The 27190-nt window shown below is 57.6% G+C and overlaps 5 protein-coding genes across 8 annotated transcripts; 3 read left to right on the top strand and 2 right to left on the bottom strand.

The window, feature by feature from the left end:
* Positions 1-448: 448 nt before the first annotated feature.
* Positions 449-9015, bottom strand: E4F1 (E4F transcription factor 1). Of its 3 annotated transcripts, none has more exons than XM_082772060.1 (14): positions 8714-9015; positions 8330-8472; positions 8095-8206; positions 7503-7708; positions 7161-7281; positions 6736-6888; positions 6255-6421; positions 5821-6045; positions 5411-5516; positions 4308-4525; positions 3752-3950; positions 2819-2979; positions 2126-2188; positions 449-1464 (listed from the first exon to the last, which is right to left on the bottom strand). In XM_082772060.1, the coding sequence occupies exons 1-14, from the start codon at positions 8874-8876 to the stop codon at positions 1117-1119; spliced, it is 2385 nt and encodes a 794-aa protein (XP_082628186.1). In that variant the 5' UTR covers positions 8877-9015; the 3' UTR covers positions 449-1116. The 3 variants fall into 3 exon arrangements, with proteins under 3 accessions (XP_082628186.1, XP_082628185.1, XP_082628187.1); XM_082772059.1 differs by having other exon boundaries at positions 452-1464; positions 5821-6048; XM_082772061.1 differs by having other exon boundaries at positions 454-1464; positions 5821-6048; positions 8113-8206.
* Positions 9016-9309: 294 nt separating this feature from the next.
* Positions 9310-12630, top strand: PGP (phosphoglycolate phosphatase). Its single transcript, XM_082772212.1, has 2 exons — positions 9310-9979; positions 10344-12630. Exons 1-2 carry the CDS (start codon positions 9337-9339, stop codon positions 10667-10669), a joined length of 969 nt encoding a protein of 322 aa, XP_082628338.1. The 5' UTR covers positions 9310-9336; the 3' UTR covers positions 10670-12630.
* Positions 12631-13611: 981 nt separating this feature from the next.
* On the top strand, positions 13612-16450 carry BRICD5 (BRICHOS domain containing 5; the record flags this gene model as incomplete). The annotated part of the gene is made up of 6 exons (XM_082772635.1): positions 13612-13650; positions 14196-14327; positions 14759-14911; positions 15174-15281; positions 15998-16151; positions 16350-16450. 6 exons carry the CDS (start codon positions 13612-13614, stop codon positions 16442-16444), a joined length of 681 nt encoding a protein of 226 aa, XP_082628761.1. The 3' UTR covers positions 16445-16450.
* A 169-nt stretch (positions 16451-16619) lies between these two features.
* Positions 16620-21921, bottom strand: MLST8 (MTOR associated protein, LST8 homolog). Its single transcript, XM_082772195.1, has 8 exons — positions 21787-21921; positions 21307-21358; positions 21060-21222; positions 20894-20969; positions 18609-18761; positions 18290-18414; positions 17814-17977; positions 16620-17299 (listed from the first exon to the last, which is right to left on the bottom strand). Exons 1-8 carry the CDS (start codon positions 21913-21915, stop codon positions 17181-17183), a joined length of 981 nt encoding a protein of 326 aa, XP_082628321.1. The 5' UTR covers positions 21916-21921; the 3' UTR covers positions 16620-17180.
* Positions 21922-22305: 384 nt separating this feature from the next.
* On the top strand, positions 22306-26716 carry LOC309883752 (hexosaminidase D-like). Of its 2 annotated transcripts, XM_082772070.1 has the most exons (14): positions 22306-22381; positions 22734-23123; positions 23285-23522; positions 23632-23741; positions 24028-24115; positions 24316-24480; positions 24565-24748; positions 24859-24930; positions 25282-25486; positions 25569-25651; positions 25785-25863; positions 26022-26123; positions 26229-26318; positions 26435-26716. In XM_082772070.1, the coding sequence occupies exons 2-14, from the start codon at positions 23029-23031 to the stop codon at positions 26616-26618; spliced, it is 1695 nt and encodes a 564-aa protein (XP_082628196.1). In that variant the 5' UTR covers positions 22306-22381; positions 22734-23028; the 3' UTR covers positions 26619-26716. The 2 variants fall into 2 exon arrangements, with proteins under 2 accessions (XP_082628196.1, XP_082628197.1); XM_082772071.1 differs by lacking the exon at positions 22306-22381 and having other exon boundaries at positions 22509-23123.
* The last annotated feature ends 474 nt before the right edge of the window (positions 26717-27190 follow it).

The following is a 27190-nucleotide window of genomic DNA, read 5'->3' as shown; positions in this document are numbered from 1 at the left end:
AACATGGCCTTCCACTTCCGCACAGGGATGTTTTAGGTGAGCTCTGAAAGGCATTTGGGCAGTGTCCTTCCAGAGAGAAGTGTATTTATGGCTATGCAAGTGACCTTCTGAAATCCCTCTAACTGGAAGGTTAACTATAGATCACTTGAAAGACCTCCACCAGCAGGGAGGTACTGGCTGCTTTAAGAGATCTGCATTTCTCTCAGGGGAAGACCGTTTTTGACTCCCCCAGTGATGAGGGTTTCTTACTCGCAATAGTAAGTAGCCCTTTCTTTTCTCCTTCCAGAAATTCTTCTGTTTGAGTGATAATATAGCAGAAATTGGAAAAATAGAGTAAGAACTTTAAATAATTTTATTTTTAAAAATGTATTTACATGCCAAATCTGTACAATATGCAATTAAAAATCCATATACGATTTTAAAAAAATCATGTACACTATGGCTTTACACACCAACAGACTAGCTCTCAGAGTAGCCTGTCTGGCTTTGCAAGGGTACAATGATGCATTCTTTCATAGACCAGTACATAAGGCTACTCGTCCAGAATACAAAATAATAATATAAAAAAAAAAAAAAAAAAGAAAATACTGCAGTACCATGCCTTAGGAGAAGTAAAGTAGTGAGGTTAAAGGCATGAAAGTGTTTGACTGGTAGTAAATGCACGCCAGAATGCCTTAGGTTTGGTATTCTTATTTTGTTTTAAATGCATATGATTAATTTAAGTAGTCTCTTACGAGACCCTATTTACTTGTTTCACTTTCTGAATCTTTTTAAATTTAAACACCAGAACGCTACTGTCCTGTGGTCAGAGGTAAATGCTTTGCAAAGGCTCTTCCTTTATTTGAGGCAGCTGTACAAAACACTGAGACCATCAAACGTGGCATATTGGTCACCTCCACAGTATACCCACGCAGAGGTTTTTAACTACTAATTGCCGTTTTAAACAGAAAATAGCTCAGGCCCGTATCATCCTGTTAAGACACTTACCTATAGAGGCCTTCCCTCCCTTGCTCTCTGAACAACTGTAATGGCAAACTTAGAATTGATCAAATTCCCCAACCTGGAGAAAAATAATTAGTTTTACATTAACATCTGTCAGTAGCTGCACGTTGATGGTTACACAATCACAGTCTGGACTTCCACCTCCCCCTCCTGGGAGGCAATCACAAACTCTCCCGCGTGTTCCATTATTTCAATGTCCTCTGATGCCACCATGGTCACTGTCGCTTCTTCTGTCTCGATGCTACCCTCTGTAGTCAGCACTGCTCCTTCTCCGATGGCAGAAGCCAGCGTCATGGCCACCTGCTCCGTCAGGCTTTCAGGGGTCGCAATGGTGATGGTGTCTGCAGCATCCGTGGTTACTTCGGAGTTCTCTGCCACGGTGACGTTCTGCACAATGATCTGGTGACCAGAGTTTGCTTGATTTACTATTTGTTGTACAACTTTCATAATGTGGCTGTCGACCTACATGATGAGAAAAGAGGCCAAGTTATTTCTCGATGTGTTGCACTCTGTTAGAAGTACATACAATTATAACCCTAATCACTGCGGGATTACTAACAGCACAGTACTACAAGCAGCATTTAATTCCAGTTTCCTCCAGCTGTTCACTGAAGTTCTCATCAACCCAAGAAGAGCAGACTCTTAGAACAAGTTGCATCTCATGTCACTGAAGACATTTCTCCAGCAGGGTACTTTGTACAGCAAGTCAGATCACAGCAAAACCGTAACAACGCACGCCCAGTCATTCAGACTGGCTGACTACAACCGAAGAGCCTCTGACTGCAACCACCGTTGTTTCCAGCATTCACAAATTCCTTAGGAGGATGACTTTCCAAAAGCCAAAGCGTTGTACAATTCTATGTAGCCAGCAGCTCCATTCTCACGTATTAAGCCCTCCAAGTTCCTAGCCACCATCACTCACAGGACATAGAGTTAGACAGAGCTTTGGTCAAACCCAGTACGACCACTGTTGCGTTTTATACAGACAGGTCTACAAAACTGCATCAGTTGGTAAATAAATTACTTGAAGTTGGGTTTATTTAGCATGGCTTTCAGACTCTAAAAGTAATTAATTTCACCTACAGAAAGGACCCAGAAAGAACAGTTTCAATGGCTGCTTTACCTCATGTCTTGTTCCCTCTATTATTTCAGTAGCTTCACTGGTCTCCATGTCTTCGGTAGCAGTCTTGAAAGACAAAATACAATGATTCCCTTTTTAGATTATTATGAAAAATCTTCTATTTCCGAGACACTAAGATCTTTTATAAAAGTCTTCCTGTTTCTCCTCCATGATGCAGTAACTACTCTAAAGACAAAAACTTAAAGTTTCCTCTAAACCCCACTATGAAGAGCTACTTCAGAGTAATGCAAAGTGCTCACAAACAACCAAAAGAGAACATCCTCTCTCAGCAGGACTCTGCCAACGGGCAGATTTTTTCTCCTGTTAGTAGCAGCCGCAATGTTTACTATGGCAGCACTACAGGCACTCAATAATGGGCTGTTATTCAGCACAGATGAGGGCTAGCTCCTTGTCACAAAGAGGAAGAAAATGAAATGCATCATTCATTGCTTTTGGCAGCCAGAGACGGTTAAAAAATGTTTATTTCGGACAAAAAAAAAAAAAAAAAAGCTATCTAAAAATGGGAGAAAAGAATAATTAAATGTTGAAAGTAAGCTGAAGCAAGGACAATAATCCTGAACAGTCAGAAGTTCTCTGTCTCAGCCTTCTGATTAACTATGGACAGTCTTACCCACGTGCTCACTTTTGTGCCTTTGTTACATGCAGGACAACAAGGTTTTTTGCCCCATTTCTTACCTCAATAATGTATTCCTGAGTGTCTGCCACCACTGAAGAAAACTCTACCAAAACAGTATGAGGATCTTCAGAGATGACTGTTGCAGCTAAATTATCAGCCGACTGACTTTCCTCAGACACCATCACTTCCTCCACCTCTTTCAAAGCCAGAAGGCAGCCACCTGATTGGTATTCCAAAAGTGAAGGAAAAGGGAAAAAAACACACATTATTTTCCAGAACCAACTCAAATATTGGAGTACCTGACAAGTACTCTGCAGCGCTAATGAGACCCCTTTAACAGGATACCGCTGACAAACGGCCAGCAGTCAGCATGCTCTAATCCTACCAAGCCAGATACGGACCTAGAAGAGGCCTCTGCTACATCAGACAGACCTGAGCCTTCAGCAGAGCAGCTGCCCAGTGCAATCTGAAGAAATACACAACTAAATTCAGATGTGTAAAATCATACAGGATTTCAAAAGCCATATGTGAAGAATATACAACAGATGTAAAACTTTTGGTTTGGCATGGTTTAAGCAGTGTATCTTTTCTGCTTGTGCACTGCCTTTCAGGATCTATTCAGGAAGCTTTATTGTAAGGATAACACAGGTTCACGGGACAATCTCAATGTATCATCATCACTACCCACAGAAGTTTGAGAATCCACATTTAAGAAGCAAAGGAGCAACAGTGGTCATTTTTTGGCCTAAACAAAGTACCGATCAACACAGATTGAAATATATAAATAAATAAATCCCCGCATCCCCTCTTTTGATGCGACAGAGATGCAGATAAACAAATGGCCTTGGATGAAGGTCATCAGAACCACCCTAAACATTTCACGCCGCCCTGAAAACTCACCATCATTCAGCCAAAATGCAGCCTGTCCAAACCAGATCCCAGAACACTGACATCCACCCCCACCGCAGCACCGAGCAGCTTTGCCATCTCACCTTTGGTCTTTAAGTGCCTGTTGAGAGTACCGTGCTCTGCAAACCCTCGCCCGCACTTGTAGCACTTGAAAGGCTTCTCCCCTGTGTGGTGGCGGATGTGGCGGACCAGCGAGCCCTTTTCCCGAAAACCCCGACTGCAGTACTGACACACGTAAGGCTTATCCTCCAAATGCGTACGGAAGTGGACTTGCTGGGCGTTCTGTGCAGAGAGAGAAGTAACAGAAGCTCAGTGACAAACTCAAGCAAGCAGTACATTAGCTTCCAATGTAAGAGACAGCATCTTTGAGGACTTGTTCTCATCAAAGATGCGTCAAAGACGTTTGCATTCCTATTACATAAAGTTTCCATACACAAAGGAACAGTTTCCTCATAAACGTGAGGGTTTTATTAAGACTGTCCCTCCTTTCCCCATTAATAAAAAAAGCATTTTCTGCTCTCGTAAAAGGCAGGTGAGCAGGCATTTGTTCATTCAGTAGTGAAGCCTCCTAGCTTCTCCCAAACCCTAGCTCTGGAAGGGGAACTTTGAAGGCAACCCTGTTGTGCAAGGGAGACACACCTTTGTCTTGTACCGCTTGCCACACTTTGGACAGGAATACGGCCTCTCGTCAGAGTGCACCCTGCGATGCCCCTTCACATGTGCGATGGTCTTGTAGAGCTTGCCACACTCGCCACAGCGGAACCGCCGTTCGTTCACGTGCACTTCTTGGTGCTTTTTTAGCAGATAACCCTTTGTGAACTCTTTGCCACACTCCTCACACTTAAAAGGCTTGTAATCTAGAGAGAGAACACATGGCGGATACAGGACAACCAGGAGCAGCAAAGCAGGAAAATCCTGCAGTCATTACCGAACCCAAAGGGTATTACTGCATTATGTATTATGTATTGCTGTGAACTGGCATTCCCTGCCACCACACAGTAAGAAAACCTGGCAATTTTACCCACCAGCAGTAGCTCAGGTTATCGTTATCTGGCTAATGAAAATGGTGCAGTTACTCGCTTGTGTCTTACAGGAAGCAAGGCTTGTCTTGGGACAGTTTGTAGCGTACAGATCGTGGCTAACTGATGGCTAAAACAGATCACAGAGGCCCTTCTCTGAACACAAGCCAAAGGCAGGAAAAAAAAGACATCATGCTGCTGACTGCATTGCCCTCTTCTGCACTTCAGCCCTTTCCAGAAAAGTATCTAGTACTGCCATAACAAAATTCTTACAGAAATTTTAATCCAGAAAAGAAGCAAAGTGATATTTTCAATGCAGAGCATGGGCTTTGTCTCATTCATAAGTGAATTCCACCCAGATGTTGATCTTGGGGCCTTTGGTGTCTTTCAAGGAAGCCTTTCAACACGTATCACCTCACTGCTCTTTTAAATCGGCCCCTGCACAAAACTCTATTTCTGAGGATGCAATGCAGGTCCTGAAACATGGAGCCTGTTTTGCACCTCTTTTACGCTCTATTCTGGAACTTCACAAAAGTCAACTGCTCCAACCTTAGCATGCAAATGTGAAAAGCATCGACTGGATTTGCATGGCTGAAGGCCACGTAAAGACAAGGAACAGGCCACGTAAAGACAAGGAACGTGAGACAACAAAAAGTACACCACGTTCAAGATCATGGTAAGACACGGTGCATTTAGACAACGGCATATGCAGCAGAGCCTTACCTAAATGGCCTTTGATGTGTGTTTCGAGGGAAGTAGCTTCACTGAAGGCTTCATTACAGTGAGGGCAAACGTAATTCTTGTACCCATTTGTTCTTTCTGCATCTGTCTATTGAAAAGAAAAGAGTACAGCATATGTGGTTTTTGTACTGGTACACACAGTAAGTATTACTACCTAAATTCCCAATTAAATACCCCAGCTTTGACAAGGAAGATGTACATGTTAACAGAAGAGCGTGCGCTAACATACACCCTCGCAACGAGCACAAAGACACGCTATAAAAATTGGCACAGAGACACAGGGACAGGGAGACCTGCACGGAGCACAATGTGCAGGGTGATCAGGCTAACACCACCGTAAACAACCAAGCGTAGGCAAAGATTAAGAATCTATTTCGGAAGTACAAACGTACAGACTCTGCTTGTTCTATTTCAACACACTGTTCCGCACAGGGCTCCTCTTCTGCTTCCACCACTTCGTTTTCTAGTTCTTCTGCAGCCGGTACAGCAGGCTCGTCTGGCTTCTGCACTTCTTCCACAGCAACTCTCTCTATCACAATGCCAGAATTCCTCATGGCCTGCCTCAGCAGATTCTCGCTGTTTGGTTCCCCCTCACATGGCAGCTCCTCGGGATGTGGCTGCTGAAGGAATAAAGAGCCCAACAACTGCTACAGCAAATACACAGGCTTTTTTTTTTTTTCCACAGCAATATTGGTAGAACAGTAACTATTACCAAGGTGACTAATGCCATGATATCGGGCACCTAAGAAACTTTCACAAAGTAAAATACTTCAAATTCTTCTTTGCATAAAATACATGGTGGGTTTTCAAGAGAAGCAACACTCACATCTTGGTCCAGAGATTTTTCATCTACGACAGGAAGCTCCTGCATTTGGACGTGGACTTCATGAAGCACGTTGCCTTTTGCATCTGTCACTAGATGAATCACAGGCGAGGTCTCAATGGATTCACTCGCCATTGATGAAACGGTGTCTGCGTTTGAACTGCAGGAACCTTCAAGAACAGCAGCAGAATTAATCATCTGGTACACTGCCAATCCCTCTAAACACGTGTCTTAGAACACGAGGTGCCTGTTAAAACCACCTTTGTACCAGATCCTGAAGCGTTCTTACAGTTGGTGCCTGACTATGTGCACTTTGGGTTAATTGTTTAGATCAATATAAAATTTCTTTTTCCCCATGCAAAATGTATGAATTGAATGCCACAGCATTATGTTTTTCCTCAAATGAAAAAGAATTTATAGTTTGAGTACCAGAAACACGCTTGGTTTGATCAGACACAAGGCAGGCATTTACAGCATCACTGACCTGCGGGCAAGTCATCTTTATTGACGACTATTTCTTTGTTCATGTTGAAGCGGATTTTTTCCGTGCAAGGCGTCAGAGATTTCAGGTGCCGAGTCAAAGCTCCCGATTCCCGGAAGCTTTTTCCACATTTCTTGCATTTGTAAGGTCTTTCATCTGGGAATAAGAATCAAAATACCTGTGTTAAACTATCCACTGCCTGTTATTAAAGTTCTGTGCAATAGCCTTAGAGAAGAATGCGTTCAGCTCCTTACAGCAGGGAAATTATGCTTATCCCACAACCCCGCACCACCTTACAGCACCCCAGACATCAGGGAGCTCAAGAGCTCAGCAGATGATGGAAAGTAGCAAAAAATTCTGCTCTAAAGTATGCCGGATAATGACACACAGCGAGCTGGAGCAGTAAGGAACAATTTGGATACTCTTACCAGTGTGGCGCCGATGGTGTCGAATCAGAGACCCCTTTGTCCTAAAGGAAGTTCCACAGAGTTTACATTCATAGTCCTTCCTGCTGCTGTGAGTGATCATGTGAGCTTTGAGGATGCTTGCCTAGGGTAAGAAATGTGTTTTAAAAGACGTTTCAAATGATAAAGGATGTTACATTTCAACTATGCGCTTTTTATCAAGGAAAAAAAGTTCCTTTACAAAAGTAAAGTTCTAATTTTAAAGTATAGCGTGCAGGAGAAAAGCGCATTGTTATCTTGAGACATCTTAGTGCAACAGCCAGCCTAAATATCGCTCTAATCTAACAGAGTGGAAGTCATACTTACTGTTTTAAACGTCTTCTGGCACATTTCACACACATATCGCCCTTCCTTGTTAACCAGAAGCTTAACCTTTATCAGTTCTGTGGAAATATCCTGCTCCTGATCATCAGGGTTGCTTTGCTCTTCAGCGACTTCCCCATCAACATCACCATTTGGGTTTTCAAAAACGTGGTCTCCTGCAACGATGACTTCTTTTATGTGCCCACTACCTGGGAAAAGGACACAAAGACAGCTATGCTCTTTACAAAAGACGGCTTTATGTGACTAGATCAACTTACTCCTTCAGCATTTCAAGTGGTAGGAAGGAGAAATGGAAGGAGAAACCCTGGAATGCTGATCCTTATAAAGCTCTTGTTGTTATAGCATTAATGATACAACGGGTATTTCTTGAATGAAAGTTTAAATCTAGTTTGTGTCCCCACAAAGCTGGCCTAGGGATGCCTCTTGCCTCGTTACGATAATGGTCAGTCCCAAGCATGCAGCACAGAAACGTCATTCACCCAGCCACAACACAGATCAGACAGCAGAGGATGCAGGACAAGTGACCAGGTTCCTGACAGCAGGGACGTAAAGGCAAGCACTCCATGAAGCTCACCTCCTATCTGGAGCTCACCTACTATCGCTGACGCATTCCCGATCTCATCTGCTATAGAAGACGCCTCAACAACGTGGGCAACCGTTATGGACTCCTCGACCGAGGGCACAACCTGCCGTGACAGAAAACATTGTAGCAGGAAATTTTTATTAGTTTTATTGCTTTTGAAGGCGTAGCACTGTGTTCTACCCCCCCCCAGCCCCTCAGACCCTTCCCCCCCCCCCCCCCCCATCACCTTCTGTGCCTCCTGCGGGAGGAGCGGCGGCGCGGGGGGCTCGGGGGCTCTCTGGCAGCCCTTCTGCAGCTTGTGCTGGACGAACTCCTCCAGGGACGTGAACTCCGCCTGGCAGCGGCCGCACCGGTGCACGTCGGCCTCATCTGCAAGGGGAAACGGGCCCGGCACCGGGCGGGGGGGTCCTGGGGGCTGCCCGGGGGGCACGGCCGGTACCCAGCACGGCACCGGGACGCTGGCACAAGCCCAGGGGACCCCAGCACCCCAAGCCTCCAGCCCTCAGCCCCCTCCCGGTGCCCGCTACCAGCCCTACCGGCCCCACCGCCGCCCCCCTCCGCCCCCCCCGGGCCCTCCCGGCGCCCCCCGGCCCCGGCGCGGCTCCGGTACCTTCCTCGGCGAAGGGCGCGGGGAGGCCGAGGAAGGCGGCGGGCCCGGCGGGGCAGGAGCCCGGTGCCGGTGCCGGTGCCGCCGCTGCCGCCCCCCGCCGCTCCCCGCCCGCGGCTGCCGTAAGCGCCGCCGGCCCCGCGCCCGCCGCCGTCGCGGCCTCCATGTCGCAACGCGCCGCACGGCCAAGATGGCGGCTTTACGGCCGTGTCGTCATAACAACGGGCCGCGGGCCGGCCGCCCGCAGGGGCTCGGCGGGGAACGGCGCCCGGCGCGGGGGTTCCGCGCTGAGGAGGTTCCGGTGGGGAGGGGGGGGGCAGGGGGGTGCTGGCGGCTGAGGGCTGCGCCCCCCCCCCCGTGTTTCAGCGCCGCTCCCCCCTCCCGAGCGGGCTCCGGATGCGGCGCGCGGGCCGCCCAATGGCCGGCGGAGCCCTCTGCCTCCCAGCCAATAGCAGCGCGCCCTGCTCGGCTGAGCGACCAATAGCAGCGCGACCCCCACGAGCGCCATCCGTCGGCGGATCGCGCGGCGCCCAACGGGGAGCCGAGCGCGGGGCGGCGCGGGCCAATGAGCGCGCGGGGGCGGCGGCGTGGCCCAATGGGGGCGGGCGGCTGCGAGCGGTGAAGCCATGGCGGAGCACCGGGAGCAAGGGCAGGAGCCGGAGCCGGGCGGGCGGCGGCGGTGCCGGCGGCTGGAGGGCGAGGCGGCGCGCTCCGTGCTGGGGGCGGCGGACACGCTGCTGTTCGACTGCGACGGCGTGCTGTGGCGGGGCGAGGCGGCGCTGGGCGGCGCGGCGGCGGCGCTGTGCCGGCTGTCGGCGGCGGGCAAGCGGCTGTGCTACGTGACCAACAACAGCAGCCGCACGCGGCAGGCCTACTGCGACAAGCTGCGGCGCCTCGGCTTCCCCCCCGCCGAGCCCCGGCACGTCTTCGGCTCGGCCCACTGCGCCGCCCGCTTCCTCCGCCAGGCGCTGCCGCCCGGCGCCGCCGCCTACGTGCTGGGGGGCCCCGCGCTGGCCGCCGAGCTGCGGGAGGCCGGGGTGCCCCACCTGCCGCCCGGCCCCGCCGCCCTGCCCGGCCCCGCGCCCGCCGACTGGGCCCGGGCGCCGCTGGAGCCGGCGGTGGGCGCCGTGCTGGTGGGCTTCGACGAGCACTTCAGCTACGCCAAGCTGTGCCAGGCGCTGCGCTACCTGCTGCGCGGCCCCGACTGCCTGCTCGTCGCCACCAACCGCGACCACCGCCTGCCGCTCGAGGGCGGCGCCGCCATCCCCGGTGCGAGATGGGGTGGGGGGGAGTTGAGGTGCCAGGGGGTGGGGGGTAACCGGGAGTACGGGGGGTGTCCGGGCCGGGGGAGGGGTGTTTAGGGTGGCCCCAGCCCCTCCAGCACCCGGTGGTCCCGTTTCTGGTTTCCCGACCCCCCCCCGCAGCCCTCCCAGAGGCAGCAGAGCCGCCCCTTGCCCCCTGCCTCACCGCCCTTTGCTGTACTTTGCTCCCCTCTAATCTCACGTCAAACTGCATTCCTGCAGGAGGCTCTCGGGTTATTTGGGGTGTCCCGTCCCCAAAGCACTGCGGGGTTTTGTCTGGGTGCCGCCGCTCCCCTGCAGCCTCTAACGGGCGCTGTGGCTTCTCCCCGCAGGGACCGGCTGCCTGGTGAAGGCGGTGGAGACGGCGGCGGAGCGCGAGGCGTTCATCGTGGGGAAGCCCAACCGCTACATGTTCGACTGCGTGGCCAGCGAGTTCGACATCGACCCCGCGCGCACCATCATGGTGGGAGACCGGCTGGACACGGACATCCTGATGGGCAACACCTGCGGCCTCACCACCCTGCTCACCCTCACCGGGGTCACCGCGCTGGAGGAGGTGAAGGGCCACGAGGAGAGCGACTGCCCCGCCAGGCAGAGCCTGGTCCCCGATTACTATGTCGATAGCATAGCCGACCTTCTCCCCGCTCTGGAGGATTAATAGAGCAGAACGCCGCTTTGGCAGCGGGCTCCCCGAGGGGGGCCCCAGTCAGTCACCTTGTGGCAGTAATGTACTCACTCTGATACCACCTGAAGCTAGCGATCCTTAGCCTTTTAACCTTTCTGTCCTCTCGATATGATTTTGTTTACATCTCGGTCTTTTAAAATGCACTTTGAAACAAGGAGGGCATTATGGCGTCACACGAGTCTTGCGGGTTTGGGGCTTTTTTAATGATAAGTATCACGTGCATCCAGACGTTTGTGATGCTCCATGTTGTGTTGTCCTCTAGGCTGAGTTGAGGGAAGTAGAGCCAACTGATGTGAGGAAGAGAACCCAGCAATTTGCAGTGTGTCCTCTCCTGGGCAGGCTGCGGCTCAGTCTGGTTTATTCAGGGAAATGACTTTTGGAGTGTGTAGTAACTTAGCAGCTGTGTTTAGAAGCGATTGCAGGGGCTGACGGAATTAGTCTTTGGCCTTTGATTGACTTTTTGGGATGGGGTCATGTTCAGCAGCACAGCTCACTGTAAGCGTGACGTCGGGTCGGAGGAGCTGTAAGCAGTCTCCTCGTGTGACCGCTACGAATTGCACTTGTGATGCAGGTTGGGGCGATTGGCTCACAAAACACAAAAATGTCTTCTGTATCCTGTGTTTGTCCCAGTGTTGGGTGTGTGTGTAAGGTATGTGTACGTACAAGAGCTCCCCCGATCCTAACTATAGATCAGAATATATTTAAGGTATAAATCTAAGTATAGTATATGGTAATATATCTCCTTCCCCAGAAGGGGAAGGTAAGAGGAATGTACGTCACCGATCCCGGTAGTTTGAATTCTCATGAGCTTTTGTGTTTGGTGACGCAGAAAGCTTTTACCACATAGGACTGTCCCTCACTACTGCTGCTCCCCAGAAGTATCCGGATGGGTTAGACACCACCTTGGTTCCTGTATTTCCCTGCTGCCTCAGCATCAAAATAGCACCTGCCTCGGCTTTAGCTGTCGGGTGTGAGTCCAGACTCAGTCTGTAGAGGATGGATGTGGTACCCGCGTTACAACTCTACCAAAATAAACCTGAAGGAGTGCTGGCTGTGTGCGACAATAGCACGGGCTTCCTTTAAACATCTCATCTCAAGATCTTCCTTGTGTGTCTGGCCAGGCACCAGTTGCTTGCCTGAAGAAGAGTGCTTGCTTGCTCAGGTGATGATTTTAGCTAGATCTCTAGGTACGTTTTAGGTGATGCGCAGCTCAGGCTATGGGATAGATTTTTATGCAGGCTGAATCAAAGGCCACAGCTCAAAGCTTTTGTATTACAGAATTAAGAAAATTATATATGCAAATAACACTTTTTTTTCTATAGATTCAACTATTGGTAGTTACATTTAAGTGCTGCCCTTCCCTCATCTGCCAAAGTTCAGTTGAGTAGCTCTAGCCCTAGCGATGCCGTTTCCTTCCCCTCGGACACCAGAGACGCGTGGACTTAGCACTGTGTTTGTAGAGCGATAGCCACGGCTCGTTGTCTCTGTTACCGCAGTGTTAGCTGGATCTTTCGTAACTCGGGGTTGTGTAAGGAAGCAAGAATAATCTCTTCCCTGTTCTTGTCTCCAGCTAGAAGGCTTACAGAAGTCACAAAAGACCTCTCCCTTTAGCTGGGTAACACGGAAATGGACGTTAAGGGTTTACTGCAGGTAGGGTCTGACTCAACGGTGTGTTCTTTAATCCACTTCCTGCCTCTGGTGCTTTTCATTTCACAATTTGTCAGGTACACCAGTCCATGCCAAGTGGGGCGTTCAGCCTCCTGCAGCAGCACGCTGTCCCCGCTGAGGACTGTGCACTGTTCAAGGCAACCGTTACCTCGATTCCCGTGCGCTGAAATGTGTTGGTGAGAGTGTCACTCGTGCTGCACAACCGTGTCAACTTCCCAACGGTTCTGAACCCACTACTTGAATTCACATTAAACTTGCAAACCTGCTTTTCCCTTGCATTGTCTCATTTTGTGGTCTCTGTGCGTGCTTTGGTGCTGCTGTGCTTTGTGGAAATTCCGGGAGCTAAGGACACATTTGTGCGTGCCATCTGTACTCCTTATGTAGAGTATTAGCAAAAGAAACAAAGCCAACCCTGGGCTACATTTGTCAGATCTTCCCTTAATAGATGCCACATGGAGGCACTCTGTTGGGGTTTTCCTTGCCTCCGTGGGGTTGGTTATGTTTGGCTGGCAGGTCTCAAAAATAAAAAGTTGTGTCAGGGGCTCCTGGGCTGGCAGGAGAAGTAAGTCTGGCCAGCTCTGTTCCCCGTGGGGTATTTCTCCTTGCAGGAAATGGGTGTTAGCACGAGGGCAGCTGGAGCTGGGATGGGACTTTGCAGCTCGGATCTTTCCCCTGGGTCTGGATGAGGCAGGGTCTGGAGGTGGGACACGGGCACGGCCGCAGCCAAGGCTTGCGGTGCGCCAGCCCGCAGGATAAACAGCTGGCTTCAGCCCACGGAGCTCGGGCAGCACAAAGTTCGTGCTGAAATGTAGAAATAACCGATGACAAGGGCAGCCTGCCACTGTTCCCTATTCATTTCGTCTCGTAATGAGACTTACTCGGTCCTGCTACTGGGGACTGCCAGCAGGGAGGCCCCGCACAAAGCCCTCAGTTATGCTCCACCTGCGTGCCTCCGGTGGCTCGCCAGGTAAGCAGGAAGAGCGGTTTTTGTACCACTGACAGGATCCCTCTGCAGCATCGGGTCCCCCCCTCCTTCCCCCTGCCCCTGCAGCTCTCAGGTTTCGCCCTCCTCGCGGGTCTGAGGCAGGAGCACCTGGCTGGGCGCTGCTTTGGCCGCAGGGACCACGTTCACGTTTTGCAGCTGCGTGCCCAAGCTTCTCGGGCACGTTCGGAGCCCAGGACCATGCACAGCCTGCGTGTGCTCCGGAGGCAGAGTTGCAGGAGCGAGGGCCTCATCTGAAGCGAGGATGGAGGGCGAGAGCAGCACCAGCAGCGCGGGCCCTGCGGTGAGTTCCCCTGAGCCCCAGGGATCACAGCAGAGCCCTCCCGCGGTGCCTGCCCGGGGCTGAGCTCCTGCAGCTCCCGTGGTGCTGGTGAGGTTGGTTCCTCACCTCTCCGGGGCATAACACCGACTTCAGCCCCCTGTGAGGCAGCTGGGTCTGCCAGCGGGGTTTCCCTGCAGGTGCTGTGCTCACACGGTGTCGGATGCTGGGGTAACGGGGGAGCAGAGCTGCATTTCTGTGTCTGTGCACTCCTTTCCCACCGGGGGGATTTTGTTTGCTATCGGGGATCTTCCCGGCACAGTTGGGGCTGTCACATCTGACCGGGACTGATGGAATCGTTCCCGCAGCATCAGGGGGAGGCTGCAGAGCACTGAGGTCGATGGCTGATGGGGGCTCGAGGAGCCTGCTCGCTGTCTGCCTGCAGCGAGCCAAACCGCAGGAATTTATTGAGTTTCTTCGTGCCTCGGAGAACTGAAACATTATTTTTTTATGGCAGAGAAGTGTTCATTTTAACTCCTGTTCTTCCCTCGTTTTGCCTTGGCCCCCAGGACAGGAGGCTGGCAGCACCATTCCCGGGTCCATCCAGGACGTTCTGGATCATCCTGGCCGTTGCCTTGCTCCTTGCAGTCGTTGGCATCAGCACTGGGGGGATCCTCGGCTTCGGCCCCAGCTCTGCCCAGGTGAGGGGTGCGGGTTGGTGCAGGGGGGGTCCTGCCTGGGGTGCGGGGCTGGGTTCAGCCCAGGCTGTGCTGCAGGCACCGAGCTGAGCAGCTGCTGCCTCGCTCAGCCCTGCCTGAAATTAGAGGAGCTGGAGAGCATCGTTTGTAAATATAGACCCAGGCTGGCATTTTGCTGCGCGGGCACGTCCCTGCGAGCCCCCACGCTCTCACAGCACGCTGCGCCAGCTGGGCAGGCATCGAGCCCGGGCTGCGAGGCCGTGGTGGCCGGGGGGACCCAGCAGAGCTTCCCTGGTGCAGCACCGGGCAGGGGGGCTCGGGGACACCACGGTGCAGGACGTCCTGTCCCCCCCCCGGGGTCAGCAGGGTCCGGGTGGGGACACGGAGGTGCTGTGGGTGGCTGCTGGCCGGGGCTGCCCTCGCTGTGTGCCCAGGCCGGCTCGCAGGCGGTGCGGGTGATGCTGCAGGGGGAGCAGGACCCGCCGAGGAACCAGACGGCCCTGGTGGACGCGTCCAGGAGCACCGTGACTTACTACATCACCTCGCGCAGCAACCGCAGCGCCGTCGTGCTGTACGACAGCCAGAACGTGAGTGTGCCTGAGCAGGGAAAAAAAAGCAACCTGCCCCTGCTCCCCGTCCCCCTGTGCCCCCCAGTGCCACACAGCCCCTGGGGGCACCCTAGGGACCAGCAGCCACAGCCTGCCTGGGATGCTCCCCGTGCTAAGCGAGGCGCAGCCGCGGTGGTTGCTGCACAGAGGAGAAACGAGGCAGGGCCAGGGAGGGATGCCCACGGCTGGGCTCTCGAGGGAGCGTGCTGCCTGCTCTAACAGGGCACGTTTTATCTCCCAGGGCTACATCTGCTACCGGCCCGCGGAGCAGCACGCCTGCTACCTGCGCAGGATGGAGCCCGGGGACCGTGAGAGCACGAGGGGGACTCTGAGCACGGCTGAGCTGAGAGTGAGCGATGGGCTCGGCCGGGGGGTGCCTGGAGGGAAGGGGGGGCTGCGCTGACCGCCCTCTGCAGAGGGGCTGCCTTCTGGGCAATGCTGCTCCAGGCAGTGCTGCTTCGGTTCCTGCTCGGTGCCGGGCTCTGAGCGAGTCTGGGAGCACGCAGACAGCTCCTGGTTTTGTTGAGAGCCTGCCTGCTGTGAGAAAGAGCAGAGCTGCAGGTCGGGAAGGGGCTCCGTCCCACAGAGGCGAACAGCAGGGCTTTCAGAGAGCCCAGTCCCGCTGTATTCTGTTACCTGCTCAAAATTCTGGGGAACAGAGAACAAAGAGGGGTCTGTGAGCAGCTCACAGGAGGTGAGTCACGTACCCAGCCCCTCTGAACAAAATAGTAACGGATGCACAGGGGGTGCTCTGTTTCAGCAGCCAGCTGCCTGCCTTGGTTGTGCCCTGCCGGCTGCTCCCCCCTTCCTAGGGGCTGCCGGGGTCCCCCTGGTCCCTGCTGGATGCCACCCAGCAGGGGTGCGAGGAGCCCTGGCTCCCCAGGAGATGCAAGCTCCTGCCAGGCTCTGGGGCTCCTTCATGAAAGCTCCCCAGCTTCCACTGACCACAAGCATCTCCAGGGGGGCTCTTTTGGGTGTCTTGGATGTGCGAGCAGGGCTGGGGCTGAAGGCAGGGCAGGGAGGCACAAGGTGCCCCAGGGGAATTAATGGGACTCTTTCCTCCAGGGCGAGCTGCTGCTGCAGCAGAATAACCAGACCAAGTACTACCGCGAGTTCCTGGGCATCCTGGCGGGGCAACAAGTGGACCCCAGCGGCCTGGGGGAGGCCGTCCAAGCCCTGTGTGAGCAGACACCCATCTTCTGGGTGAGGAGAGCAGGGGGTAAGTTGCATTCAGAATCAGGCCCTTGTTCAGGGATCGCTGCCCTGCTGGCGCCTGAGGAGCTCTCCTTCTGGTCATACCCCAGCTTTAATGAGTGGTCATTCCCTCAGGCGTTCTCTTTCTCTGGCTCCCTGGGGACTTAGCTGCAGGTCTGCAGAAGCATCCCTCACCTCCTTTCTGCCCTCCCTCATTTGGCAGGTCCGGGGAAGCAGCGGCTGATCTACCTGTGCATTGACATCTGTTTTCCAAGCAACATCTGCGTGTCTATCTGCTTCTATTACCTCCCCGAGTAAGTCCCGCAGCCGCGGCTGCCCTCTCGCTGCTCTACATACTTGAACTGAAAAGCCTCTGCTTTCAACAAGGTAACATCCACATCGCCCGAGGGCTGCCTGCTGCTCTCACGCTGCAGTTCAGGAGAGTTTAGGAAAATAACAGGACTCTGCTCAGCACCGGCGGTACAGACGCTTTATTGCAGCTCTGCTTCAGGGCTGCATCGAGTACGTAGCTACTAGGAGACCTAGACAGGAACCGCGGGGAGTAGCTCGTGTTTGCTGGCCACGCGCCCTGCTCGACACGAGGTTATTAAACTTGTCGGGGGTGGCTGGTTTCATAACAGCACAGCGCTCCAAGTCAGGCTGTGAAATACACTTGGAATAAAGGGGTTGCAAAACAAGAAAACGGCGACTTTTCCTCTGTGCAGCCGACTCCCGTTAGGCTGATTTTTTTTCCACTTTGGGGTACAAAACCATCACGGGGCTGTTGGCAGCAGCCTCCGCAGGGATGCCTCCAGCTGCTCTGCGCCCAGCTGCCCTCTGTGGCCCCGTGCCTCCCCTTCCCTTTTGTCCAAGTGGCCTCCCTGTGAGGCCAAAGCTGAAGCCTGGTCTCGCTCCAGGCAGATGCTGCCCCAGAGCAAGCCCTCTCCCTCCAAGGGGACAGCACTGAGTGCCTGTCTCATGCTCCAGGGAGGGTGCTGGCTGTTTTAAGACAAGGGAAAACAAGCAGAGGTCCTTCCTTTCCCCCACGTCACCGTTATCCCAACACGCTGTCGTTGAAGGCGAGGCAGACGACTGCTTTCTGGTGGCCGCTGTATTCCCTCTTGATCTCTCCTGTCTCCACGCACCAAAGTCTGGCCAAGTTATCAGAGGAGGCTGCAACAGAAGGGAAAAAGAGAAGGAGGAGATATGGTGTTGCCCTTCAAACTTTTTTTTTAATTAGAAGAAAGGTTGTCCTCTTGCTTCATTCAACAGTTCTGAGTGCTGTTGATGATAGGCAAGGGAGCTGTGCAGAACAAGACACTCAGGGCATTTTGGTATTAGTTGGGATATTCAGCTCATCACAGAGAAGTTACTGTGCAAATTACACAGGTTTTGAATGGGCTATCATGCTGCAAGTACTGCAGGCAGCATTGCTAGCAGGCGAAATAAACTGCACGCATGAGGATCACCTGTCCATTTTAAACAGGAGGCAACAGCTGCCCTAGTACAGCACAGGCTGAAAGCTGGAGGGATTTTGTGCACTGTGCGGTGGGCAGGAGGCTGAGGACTCTACCAGAACAGTTTTCTGTCCTCACACACACATCGGGGTTTGGCAGTGTCTCCCCTAGAGAACCTCAGTCCTGTGTCAGTGCCTGGCCCCATGGGCAGCGAGCTGTCGGTGTCCCACCTGTGACAATGTACTGGGAGTCCCCGGAGAAGGCACAGTCCCACATCCAGCCACGAGAGGTTTCCCCTGGGTTATTGCTCTTAATGCTCAGCTCTGTCATCAGAGAGAAGTTTGAAGTCCTCCAGATCTTACACGTCTGGTCTGCAGAACACGTAGCCAAGAGCCTGCAACGAGACACGCACGGGTAAGCCAGTTAGTCACCGTGTGCCTAAAGCCTCTCATTAGTATGGGTCTGGAACAGTAATAAACCAGAGAGCTGCGCTCTTTGTAATCAGATTTTTTTTGGCTTTGTATTTTCTGCCTTCTGAGTTCAAACTGGTGAAGGAGCACACCAAGGGACCACGGGGACACCCCTGGGACACCTCTGGGACACCCCTGGGACACCCGGACCACCGCCCCATTCCTCCCGGGGCCCTGCAGCACGGAGCCCAGAGCCAGGGGCACGGCTGCTCCCGTCGGGGCCAGCAGCCACTCACGTGGAGTCGGGGCTGAACTTGCAATGCAGGGCGTAGCGGTTGTGCGCCGGGATCTTGGTCTTAGGGATCAGCTGGGTCACCTCCTCCCCGATGCCACCCGTCAGGTTCCACACGTAGCAGTTTCCCTGCGGGGAGAGGGGGGGTCTGTGGCCGGGCTGGTGGCCCCCACCCGAAAGCATCCTGGGCTCCCTGCGCCCCACCACAGCGCAGGAAAACTCCACGGGATGTGGGAACGGGGAGCTCTGCCCACGCGAGGATGTCCCAGGCGGAGCAGCCCACCCGTACATCGCACCCCACGGCCGAGGCTGTCGGAGCTCACCGAGCTGTTGACGGCCGCCATGTAGCTGGCGTCGGGGTCGATGTGCACCGAGTTCACCGAAACTTCGGGCTCTGGAATCAGCTGCTCGTTGTGGTCGGTTTTCAGGTCCCAGATGTGAATGGCACCGCTCTGATCGCCCACAATCAGCTCGGCCTGCAAGGAAACAGCAACCTCTGGGAAATCCCCCCAAAAGAGCAGCCCCAGAGCACGTCCCTGCAGCACCAGCCGGAGCCTTGCTCTGGTGTTAAGCATCGGGGTCCTCCTCTGCCTGACCATTCCCAGCACAGAGCTGGGCCTCTGCTCACCACCGGGAATGGTTTCGGAGCCCCAGCTCCCAGGCAGCCAGCAGCCTGCTGATCGCCCTGAGCACCGAGAACAGGCCAGGCATCAATCTCACACTACGCTCTGCAAAAAGGCTGTTTACCTTCGCAGAAGTGTTTGCTAATTTTATAAACCCCAGAACAGGCAGCAGGTGCCTAATTTGCAGCGCTGTTGTTCAGCCGCTGCTCCAAACAACATCCACAGAGGCCAAGTGACTTTCAGCACGTCTGAGAAGCGGGCATGAGGATGCAGGTTGGCCAGAGAACAACTGGAGCACTCAAGAGCGTGCAGACACCTGAAAAACATGAGCCTAAATAGGTTTTTCTCTCTTTCCCCTTCTCCGAGAGGGTAAGGACAGGAGCCAGCCGAAGGGCAGGAGTTCTGGCTCCGATCCCTGCTCAGCCCAGCAGACAATGCTGGCAGCTCTCCATTCAAACCGGGGCTTTTATCGACAGACCCGCACTGCCCATGATTTTAGCAGAATCCCTAGAGGAGATCAGGTCATCAGGCACAGATGATCCCGTACCCATGAGCAACGGCCTGTTTCTGGTGAAGACAATCCTCCCTCGATATATTTAGCTGACTGTGCAGTGCAGAGGCGTCTTCTGGACGCCGCAGCCCTCAGCCCACCCTTAGCAGGTGCGAGTACAACTGCTATGCTGAAGCCATCACGGCTTTACCCAGGCTGCGAGAAATCCCTCTGAGAACTGAGCCAGCAGCGCTGCAGCGAGGAATGGCACAGAGTGGTGAAGCTGCCTGAATAAACACCGCCACCTCTGGGCTAATTAACTCTGGCCTGCTCGCAAACCAACGCTTCTCCTGCAACTCAGCAGCATCATGGTCAGGGATTAGTTCACGTTTATCATCCACGTACAGCATTTGTTTCGCTGCAATACGTTCTCACAGCACTATGGGAGCATCTGCAGCATTTGGGTGAAGTCTGGTCCAAATAACCAGCATCAAATTCAGCATTTGCAAAACTGAACCCTTGCAAAATCAAAAGCAAAGAAACATTTCTGTTACTGGTCTTTTTAAAAAGATCTGCTCTCGAGACACACAAACCTTGCACTGCCACGTCTGCAACTCCAACCCTGCAGCCCTGTGCATGCAAAATGGACCAGACATGCTGTCAACACTGCAATGATATGCACTGATTCTCACTGCCATCTCCTCCAACACATCACACTCCTTGTTAGCTTTGTTTCCTCAGCCCAAGCAATCCCTGTGGCAGCTTTTGAACCAACTGGTGGCTCCCCAGCAAATCCAACAGGAGTCACGAAGGGAACTGGGGCTGTGAGCCTCTCTGCTTTTTCTTGCTGGCAGCGCTAACACCCTTGGTTTGACTCATGGGGTGGTCCCCAAGGGGTGGGACGAGAGGCTGACAGCCACTGCGCTGCCTCAACAGCCAGCAATTAGCACAAAGCTCAGCAGAGGCACCCACACACAACCCACGTCAGCCTGCAGCAGGTGCCAAACAAAAGGGGTGCAAGCCCAGGATGTCCACTCACCCACAGCCCCTCTTGGGGAGTGTTTGCTTCCTTGTGCAAGGCAGTGGCAGGGACTCTGCCTGCACCACGAGGCTGTCCCCACACCGACCCCAGCCCTTGGGGCACGAAGCTGTCACTGCTGGTCCCGCAGTGCCACCAGCACCCCCCAGCCCCCGGGGGCCGAGCATTGGGGTGCCCACCACCTCCTCCAGGCACAACGGCAGTGAGGGGCTAGGAGAGACAGAGCTGTACAGCTCCAAACCTGTCTGCGTGTGGCTGTGAGCTAACGACCTTCTCTGCATCACCTTGCTGAGAGCCTGCTCCCACCGACCTGCCCCACGCAGCCAGTGTCACGCGTGTTTTCACCCCGAGAACACGCCTTGCTGCAGCTGCCAGCACAAAACTGCAGCCCCCCGGCTTCCCCAGGAGCAGTGCTGGCAGCACGAGCTGGGAAATCGCAGAGGAGATGACGCTCACCTGGTTGGGGTGCAGGCAGACACAGTTAATGGGAGCATTCACCTGGAAGATCCGCTGGCACTGGAGGTTGCGGGACCTGCAAGGGAACGGCCTGGATGTGCCGGAGCTCCCCGGGGCACCCGCGTGGCCCCATACCGGGGGGGGAGCACGGCCTCCCCAGCCCCACCTGAGGTCCCAGATGCGCGCCATGCAGTCCTCCCCGCCCGTGTACATCCAGCGGCCGTCCTCGTGGAAGCCCACCGAGGTGATGTTCTTGCTCACGCCGTCGTAGTTGATGACGGGGTTGGGGTTGTTGGAGTTGAGGTCGTACATGCGGATGTGCTGGTAGCCTGCGGCACCGGGCGGCGCTCAGCGGGGCTGGGGGGGGGACAGGGACGGGGCCCCGCCACCGCCACCCAAACCCCGGGGCTCACCTGCGGCCGCGATCATGCTGCGGTCAGGAGTGATCTCCAGCGCGTTCACCTGCTGCGGTGCCGGTAAGGACGGGAACGGCACCGGGACCCCCCCCCCCATGCACTGGGACCCCCCGGTAACAGCACCGGGACCCCACCATGTACCAGGACCCATTGGTAACGGCACCGGGACCCCCACCACGTACCCCGTCCCTCCTCTGTTCCCAGCACCGAGCTTTCCCCCGGACCCACCGGCTCCCCCCGGTAACAGCACCGAGCCCCCCCCATACCGGCCCACCCGGTAACGGCACCGGGACCCCCCCCATGCACCGGGACCCCCCCACACACCACGACCCCCGATTAACGGCACCGGGACCCCCCCACACACCCCATCCCTGCCCCGTTCCCAGCACCGGGACCCCCCTCACCCACCCCACTCACCCACCGGCTCCCCCCGGTGCCACCCCCGGTCCCCCCCCCCCCCCTCCCGGTGCAGGATACGGAGTCCTGGTGCTGCACGGTGCGCGTGCAGATGCCGCTGTGCGCCTGCCAGAAGCGCACGGTGTGGTCGTACCCGGCGGTGGCCAGGATGACCGGGTCGCTGCCCACCGTGCCCTGCGCCGCGTTCATGGCCCCGCCGCCGCCACCCCCCGGTCACCGGCACGCTGCCCCGCTCTGCGCATGCGCCGCGCGCCTCCCGCGCACGCACCCCGCGCCTCTCCCGCCCCGCTGTCGTCACGCGAGGGGCGTGGCCGTGCGCATGGAGGGGCGTGGCTAGAACGGGAGGGGGCGTGGTCTGCGCGGAGGGGGCGGGGCTGGAGAGGCGGCGGCACCGGGGGGGGCACCGGGGGGGGCCGGGCGGGGGGCAGCGGGCACCGGGCAGCTCCCGGTGGGCGGCGGCGCTCGGTGCGGGCGGGCCCTTTAAGAGCGGCGTTGGGGCGGGCTCGTGCCCGCGCCCGGTGCCGGTGAGGGTGGGCGGGGGGAGCGGGGGCTTCAGCGGAGCGGCACCGGCACCGGCACCGGGACCGGGACCGGCACCGGGACCGGCACCGGGCCGCCCCCGCCGCGCCGTGCCCGCGGGTCCCGGCTGTGTCAGGTGAGCGGGGCGCGCTCCCGGGGGGCTGCGGGCACGGCGCTGCGGCTGCCACCGCCACCGGGGAGCGACCGGCACCGGGCCTGAGCGCGGGGGGGGGGTGAGCCCCGGGACGCCGCCTCCCCGTTAAATAACGGGAGGAGCCGGCAGCGGGGCAGGGCGAGGGGCTCTGGGCTGCCCCCCAGCCCAAGGGGAGGTGACGGTGCCGGGGATGGCACCGCAGCACCCCCGGGAGCTGGAATAACGTGCGGTGAGCGCCACTGCCCGCTCCCCGGGGGCACCTGGTGCTGGGGGAGGACCACCGTGGCCGTGCCCGGTGCCCACCACCCGCTGCCCATCGCTTCTCCCCCCGCAGGTGCCATGGCCACCCCGTGATGCCACCTGGCAGGGCTGTCCCGTGAGCAGCCCCCATCCCGCCGCCCTCGGAGGTGACACCGGAGCACCCGAGGAGGGTGCACGTGGGGGCAGAGGCAGGTCCCAGCACCAGCCCCCGGGGCACGTGAGGTAGGGGGGGCACCGGAGGTCTCAGTGCCCGTCCCTGCGGGGGAGCAGGGTGGCAGGAGGGGTCTCGCCGCGTCCCCTTCCTCTGGGCCTCGCGCGGGTCTGTGGGGTGCCCTGCCTCTCGGGGTCTCGCTCGCTGCCCTGCGGCCATGGCCTGCCAGCGGAGCACCAAGCTGAACCTGCTGCGCCTCGCCGTGCTGCTCGTCGTGGCCTTGGCCGGCATCAAGTTCCTCCTCCGCGACAGGTGAGGTGGGAGCGGGACCGGGACACAAGCTGGGGGAGCCCTGCGGGGTCGGGGAACCGGCGGGGGTCTGCGGGGAGCTCCTGGGCTGTGCCCACTCGGGGGCTGGGTGCCAGGGGCAGGTGGTGCATCCGTGCCCATCAGCCCTGCTCTGCTCCCTGCAGCTTGACCCTGGAGCTGCACAGGCACATCCCCAAGGACAGCGGCTTCTGGGGGGACACGGGTGACACCGGCCAGGGCGCCGGTTCCCGGAGCCAGGCTCTGGAGCTCCCCGTGGCAAAGATAACGGCCCCGAGGCAGGGCCCCGGGCAGCAGGGCCCCAAGGACAGCAGTGCCACCGAGATGAGGCTCGTGCACCTCGACCTCAAGGGAGCTGCGCCCAAGGTCTCCTACCTGGAGCAGGTGAAGGCGCTGGGGACCAGCCAAGTGGGGCAAGGCTGGGCCTGGCTGTCCCCGCTGACACCCGCACCCAGGGGTGCCAGCAGGCTGAGCCCGCCCTGCCGTCCCGCAGCTCTTCCCACTCCTGTCCTGGCTGGGTGCCAACGGGGTCCTGATCGAGTACGAGGACATGTTCCCCTTCAAGGGCGAGCTAGAAGTCCTCAGGTCTCCGTACGCTTACAGGTGAGATGGGGCTGGTGCTGGGCTGGCCGAGGGGATGCTGGCACTGCTGGTGCCAGCCTGGGTGTGCCCTGCCTGGGCTGTGCCCGAGCTGTGCACGGTGCTGCAGGCAGACCTGCTCCCTGCTCTGCTGGGTCAATATTTGTGGCCCCAAAGCCAAGTCCTCATAGGTATGGGGCAGCCGGGAGACCTGGGGTGGGGCAGGATGCTGGAGGAGGAAGAGGAGGAGGAGGAGGGAATGTCCTTGTGCCCATGTGGCCCGCACTGAGGCTGTCCCTGCCCTCCCCAGCGAGGAGGACATCGACTGGATCCAGCAGCTGGCGGAGCTCCACAAGCTGGAGGTGGTGCCCCTGGTGCAGACCTTTGGGCACGTGGAGGTAGGGGCCAGGAGCATTTACTGGGGGGGGGACAGGACGGGGACACTGAGAGGTGGAGGGGGGCTGTGTCCCCAGCACCTGGCTTGGAGATGGATGCGTCACTGGGTCCGCGTCACTGGGTCCGTGTCCCCAGCCCTGTTCCTTTATCCCCCCTTTTTGGCCCACATCTGGCCCCCACGGGGGGTTTCCTCCCCACGCAGTTCATCCTCAAGCACGAGAAGTACCAGCACCTGCGGGAGGTCGAGCGCTTCCCCAACAGCTTCAACCCCCACGTCCCGGACACGCTGGCACTGCTCAAGAGCCTCCTGTCGCAGGTGATGGAGAAGCACAGGCGCTCCTCCTGGATCCACATCGGGGCGGACGAGGTGGGCTCTGCGGGACCCCGGGCACCGCCGGCTGCCAGGCCTGCCCCGAGGCGTGCTGAGCACCCCCTGAAACCCCAAATCCAGGTCTTCCACCTTGGGGAGGGGATGGACTCCAAGAGCTGGATGAGCCACAACAGGGGGGACGTGGGCACCATGTACCTGAAGCACATCAAGCAGGTGCTGGGCTTCCTCGCCGCGCGGTACCGGGGGCTGCGGGCACTTATGTGGGACGACATGCTGAGGAAGATCAGCACGGGAGCCCTGCGGGGTGAGAGGATGGGGACGGCAGCACTTGGGCATCTTGGTGGGGGTGTGAGGACCCCCAGGCACCCTCCTGCTGCTGGTCCTGATGCTGATGTCCCTGTCCCTGCCTTGCAGAGTCTGGGATAGCAAAGCAGGTCTCGCCTGTGGTGTGGTTCTACGCGCCCGACTTCGAGGTCGAGCAGATTGGTAAGGTGCCGTGCCAGGACCCTGGGGAGGGGAGAGGGGGGGGACACGACCCCGTGGCTGGTGGCACCGCTGCTGCAGCCACCACACCGAGCCCAGCTGGCCCCCAGGATGGTGGCACGGGGTGGCACAGGGTCTGGTACCTGTCCCTGCCATCCCGCTGTCTCAGGGGTGATGCTTCCTGCTCACCTCGGCCACGCTGGCTCCCGCTTTCCTTCCAGCCCCGAGAAGCCCCCCTGTGCACAGGCTCCTGCTTTGGGCAGCGCAGCCCCTGGCAGCTGGGGGTCCCTGCCCACCCCGTGCCAACCCCACACCGCTGAGCCACGAGCGTGATCCCGCTCCCCGGTGCCGCAGGGCAGTTCCTGGCCAAATACGCGGAGAGCGGCTTCGAGGCCGTGTGGTTCGCCAGCGCCTTCAAGGGCACCACGGGCCCGGCGCAAGCCTGGCCCCCGCTGAACCACCACGTGAGGAACCAGCTCAGCTGGCTGCGGGTGATGCGGGCCGTGCCGCGCTTCGCCCCGCTGCGCTTCCAGGGCATCGTCCTCACCGGCTGGCAGAGGTGGGCGCCGTGCCACGCGTCCCAGCCCCACCGCCCAGGGAGCCACGCACGAGGTGACAACACGGCTGTCCCTGCCCCGCAGGTACGACCACTACTCGGTGCTCTGCGAGCTGCTGCCCGTCGGCATCCCCTCCCTGGCTGCGTGCCTGCAGACCCTGGTGCACGGTGAGCGGGGCCGTGCCCCTCGTCCACACCCTTCCAGCATCGCTGGAGCCCCTTTGGCTGCCGGGGAGGGGGCAGCAGGGCTCCCCTGGTGTGGTGTGGGGTCACCTGGGTCCCCTCTCCTCGTCCTCCCCAGGGGGCTTCATGGAAGAGACGCGGAGGAAGGTCCTGGATGTGCTGGGCTTCCAGAGCCTGCAGCTGGAGCAGGGCACGTGGTGCGTGGCTGCGGCACGGAGCGGGGTGCCCCGGGGGGGGAGCAGGGAGTGCTGCCCCCAGCCCTGCAGGGTTTGGGGGCTCACCACCCAGCCTGGAGCCGTGGCTGGTGCCGTGCCACGTGCTGGGCTCTCACCTCCCCTCCACGCTTTCCCCGCAGTGAGGGAAGGGGAGCTTTCCCCGGCGTGGAAATCTATCACATGGTGGAGCAGGTAAACGGCCACCTGAAGGAGAGCGTCCAGAAAGCCCTGGAGGAAGAGAGGTAAGGGCGGAGGGAGGGTCTGGCCGTGGGGCTGGAGCGGCATGGCCCTGCAGGGTCTGGGTGGCCCCCTGCCCCCTGCACCCCCCCTCCCTTGTGCCTCCCCAGCGGCATCAAGGGCTGGTTCAGCCCCTACCATCGGAAGCACCAGTTTGGGAACCCCCGCAACATGGAGAGCTTCGGCAGCAAGCTGCTCAAGTACGTGGGGTGCCGGGGGGCAGGAGCAGCCCCGGGTCCCCCCCTCATTTTGAGGAGGTCCCAGTCTCGCCCTGGGGAAGCCGGAGCCAGCTCTCACTCCCTTCTCCCCACCCCAGGCTCCACGAGGACTGGGAGAGCCTGGTCCGTGAGCTGCGTGCCCAGCTGGAGAGCATCTACTTCCCCGACACGGTGGAGGAGTGGATGGAGGAGAACGTCAACCCCTACCTGGACCAGCTGCGGGACCTGGTCCGGGATTACCGGGCCATCATCCGCCTCAACGCCCGCCCCAAGGCGTCCTAGGGGCTGTGCCCCCCCCTCCCAGCTCCAGCTGCCCCCCGGGACTGGGCTGCAGGAGCCCCGGTCGGGGTTTGGTTTGCTGGCTGCACCCCCCTCCTGCTCGAGGCATGGCTGCTGGTTGTTCCCTACTGCACAGAGAGCTCCTGCGCGCCCCCCTCCCACAATAAAGTATTTTTGTAGATGCTGCTGGGTGATGGAGGGGGGCACGGCTCTGCCCCCTCCCCAGGGGAGAGGGAGGGGAAGCAGGGGCAGGGATCAGCCCGGCTGGGTGGGGAGGGGACCCTGCTTCTCTGTCCCGGGGGGGCTTCAGCTGCTCGGGGCTGGGGCCCCTTTTTCATTTTCAGGCACCGCAGGTCCTGCCCCAGCCAAGGTGGCCGTGCCTCTTGTGGGGGCAGCCCTCGATCCTGCACGGGGGGAGCCTGCACGGGGTGGGCGTCCTGCAGCAGGGCTGCCTCCGGCTGCTGCCAGCAAGGGGTCCTGTGCGGCGGTGCCCCCACGTGCCCGGCCCTGCTGCAGGGGGAGGCGAAGGGAAGCCCCCCCCGTGCCCACAGCTCTCCCTGTCCTAACACCGGTTT

The sequence above is a fragment of the Aythya marila genome, assembly GCF_965140915.1.
Source record: "Aythya marila genome assembly, chromosome: 15".
Taxonomy (NCBI): domain Eukaryota; kingdom Metazoa; phylum Chordata; class Aves; order Anseriformes; family Anatidae; genus Aythya; species Aythya marila.
This window is presented reverse-complemented; position numbering and strand designations above follow the sequence as displayed.

Excerpts from the sequence above, each read along its gene's own strand:
- LOC309883752 (XM_082772070.1), top strand. The coding sequence starts at position 23,029 with ATGGCCTGCCAGCGGAGCACCAAGCTGAACCTGCTGCGCCTCGCCGTG. Across the intron at positions 24,116-24,315 it reads AGACCTTTGGGCACGTGGAG|TTCATCCTCAAGCACGAGAA; the intron begins GTAGGGGCCAGG and ends CTCCCCACGCAG. Across the intron at positions 24,481-24,564 it reads TCCACATCGGGGCGGACGAG|GTCTTCCACCTTGGGGAGGG; the intron begins GTGGGCTCTGCG and ends CCCCAAATCCAG.
- PGP (XM_082772212.1), top strand. The coding sequence starts at position 9,337 with ATGGCGGAGCACCGGGAGCAAGGGCAGGAGCCGGAGCCGGGCGGGCGG. Across the intron at positions 9,980-10,343 it reads GGGCGGCGCCGCCATCCCCG|GGACCGGCTGCCTGGTGAAG; the intron begins GTGCGAGATGGG and ends TTCTCCCCGCAG.
- MLST8 (XM_082772195.1), bottom strand. The coding sequence starts at position 21,915 with ATGAACGCGGCGCAGGGCACGGTGGGCAGCGACCCGGTCATCCTGGCC. Across the intron at positions 21,223-21,306 it reads CAGCATGATCGCGGCCGCAG|GCTACCAGCACATCCGCATG; the intron begins GTGAGCCCCGGG and ends CCGGTGCCGCAG. Across the intron at positions 18,762-20,893 it reads TCTGCCTGCACCCCAACCAG|GCCGAGCTGATTGTGGGCGA; the intron begins GTGAGCGTCATC and ends GTTTCCTTGCAG.
- E4F1 (XM_082772059.1), bottom strand. The coding sequence starts at position 8,876 with ATGGAGGCCGCGACGGCGGCGGGCGCGGGGCCGGCGGCGCTTACGGCA. Across the intron at positions 8,473-8,713 it reads CGCGCCCTTCGCCGAGGAAG|ATGAGGCCGACGTGCACCGG; the intron begins GTACCGGAGCCG and ends TTCCCCTTGCAG. Across the intron at positions 1,465-2,125 it reads TAGAGGGAACAAGACATGAG|GTCGACAGCCACATTATGAA; the intron begins GTAAAGCAGCCA and ends CTCATCATGTAG.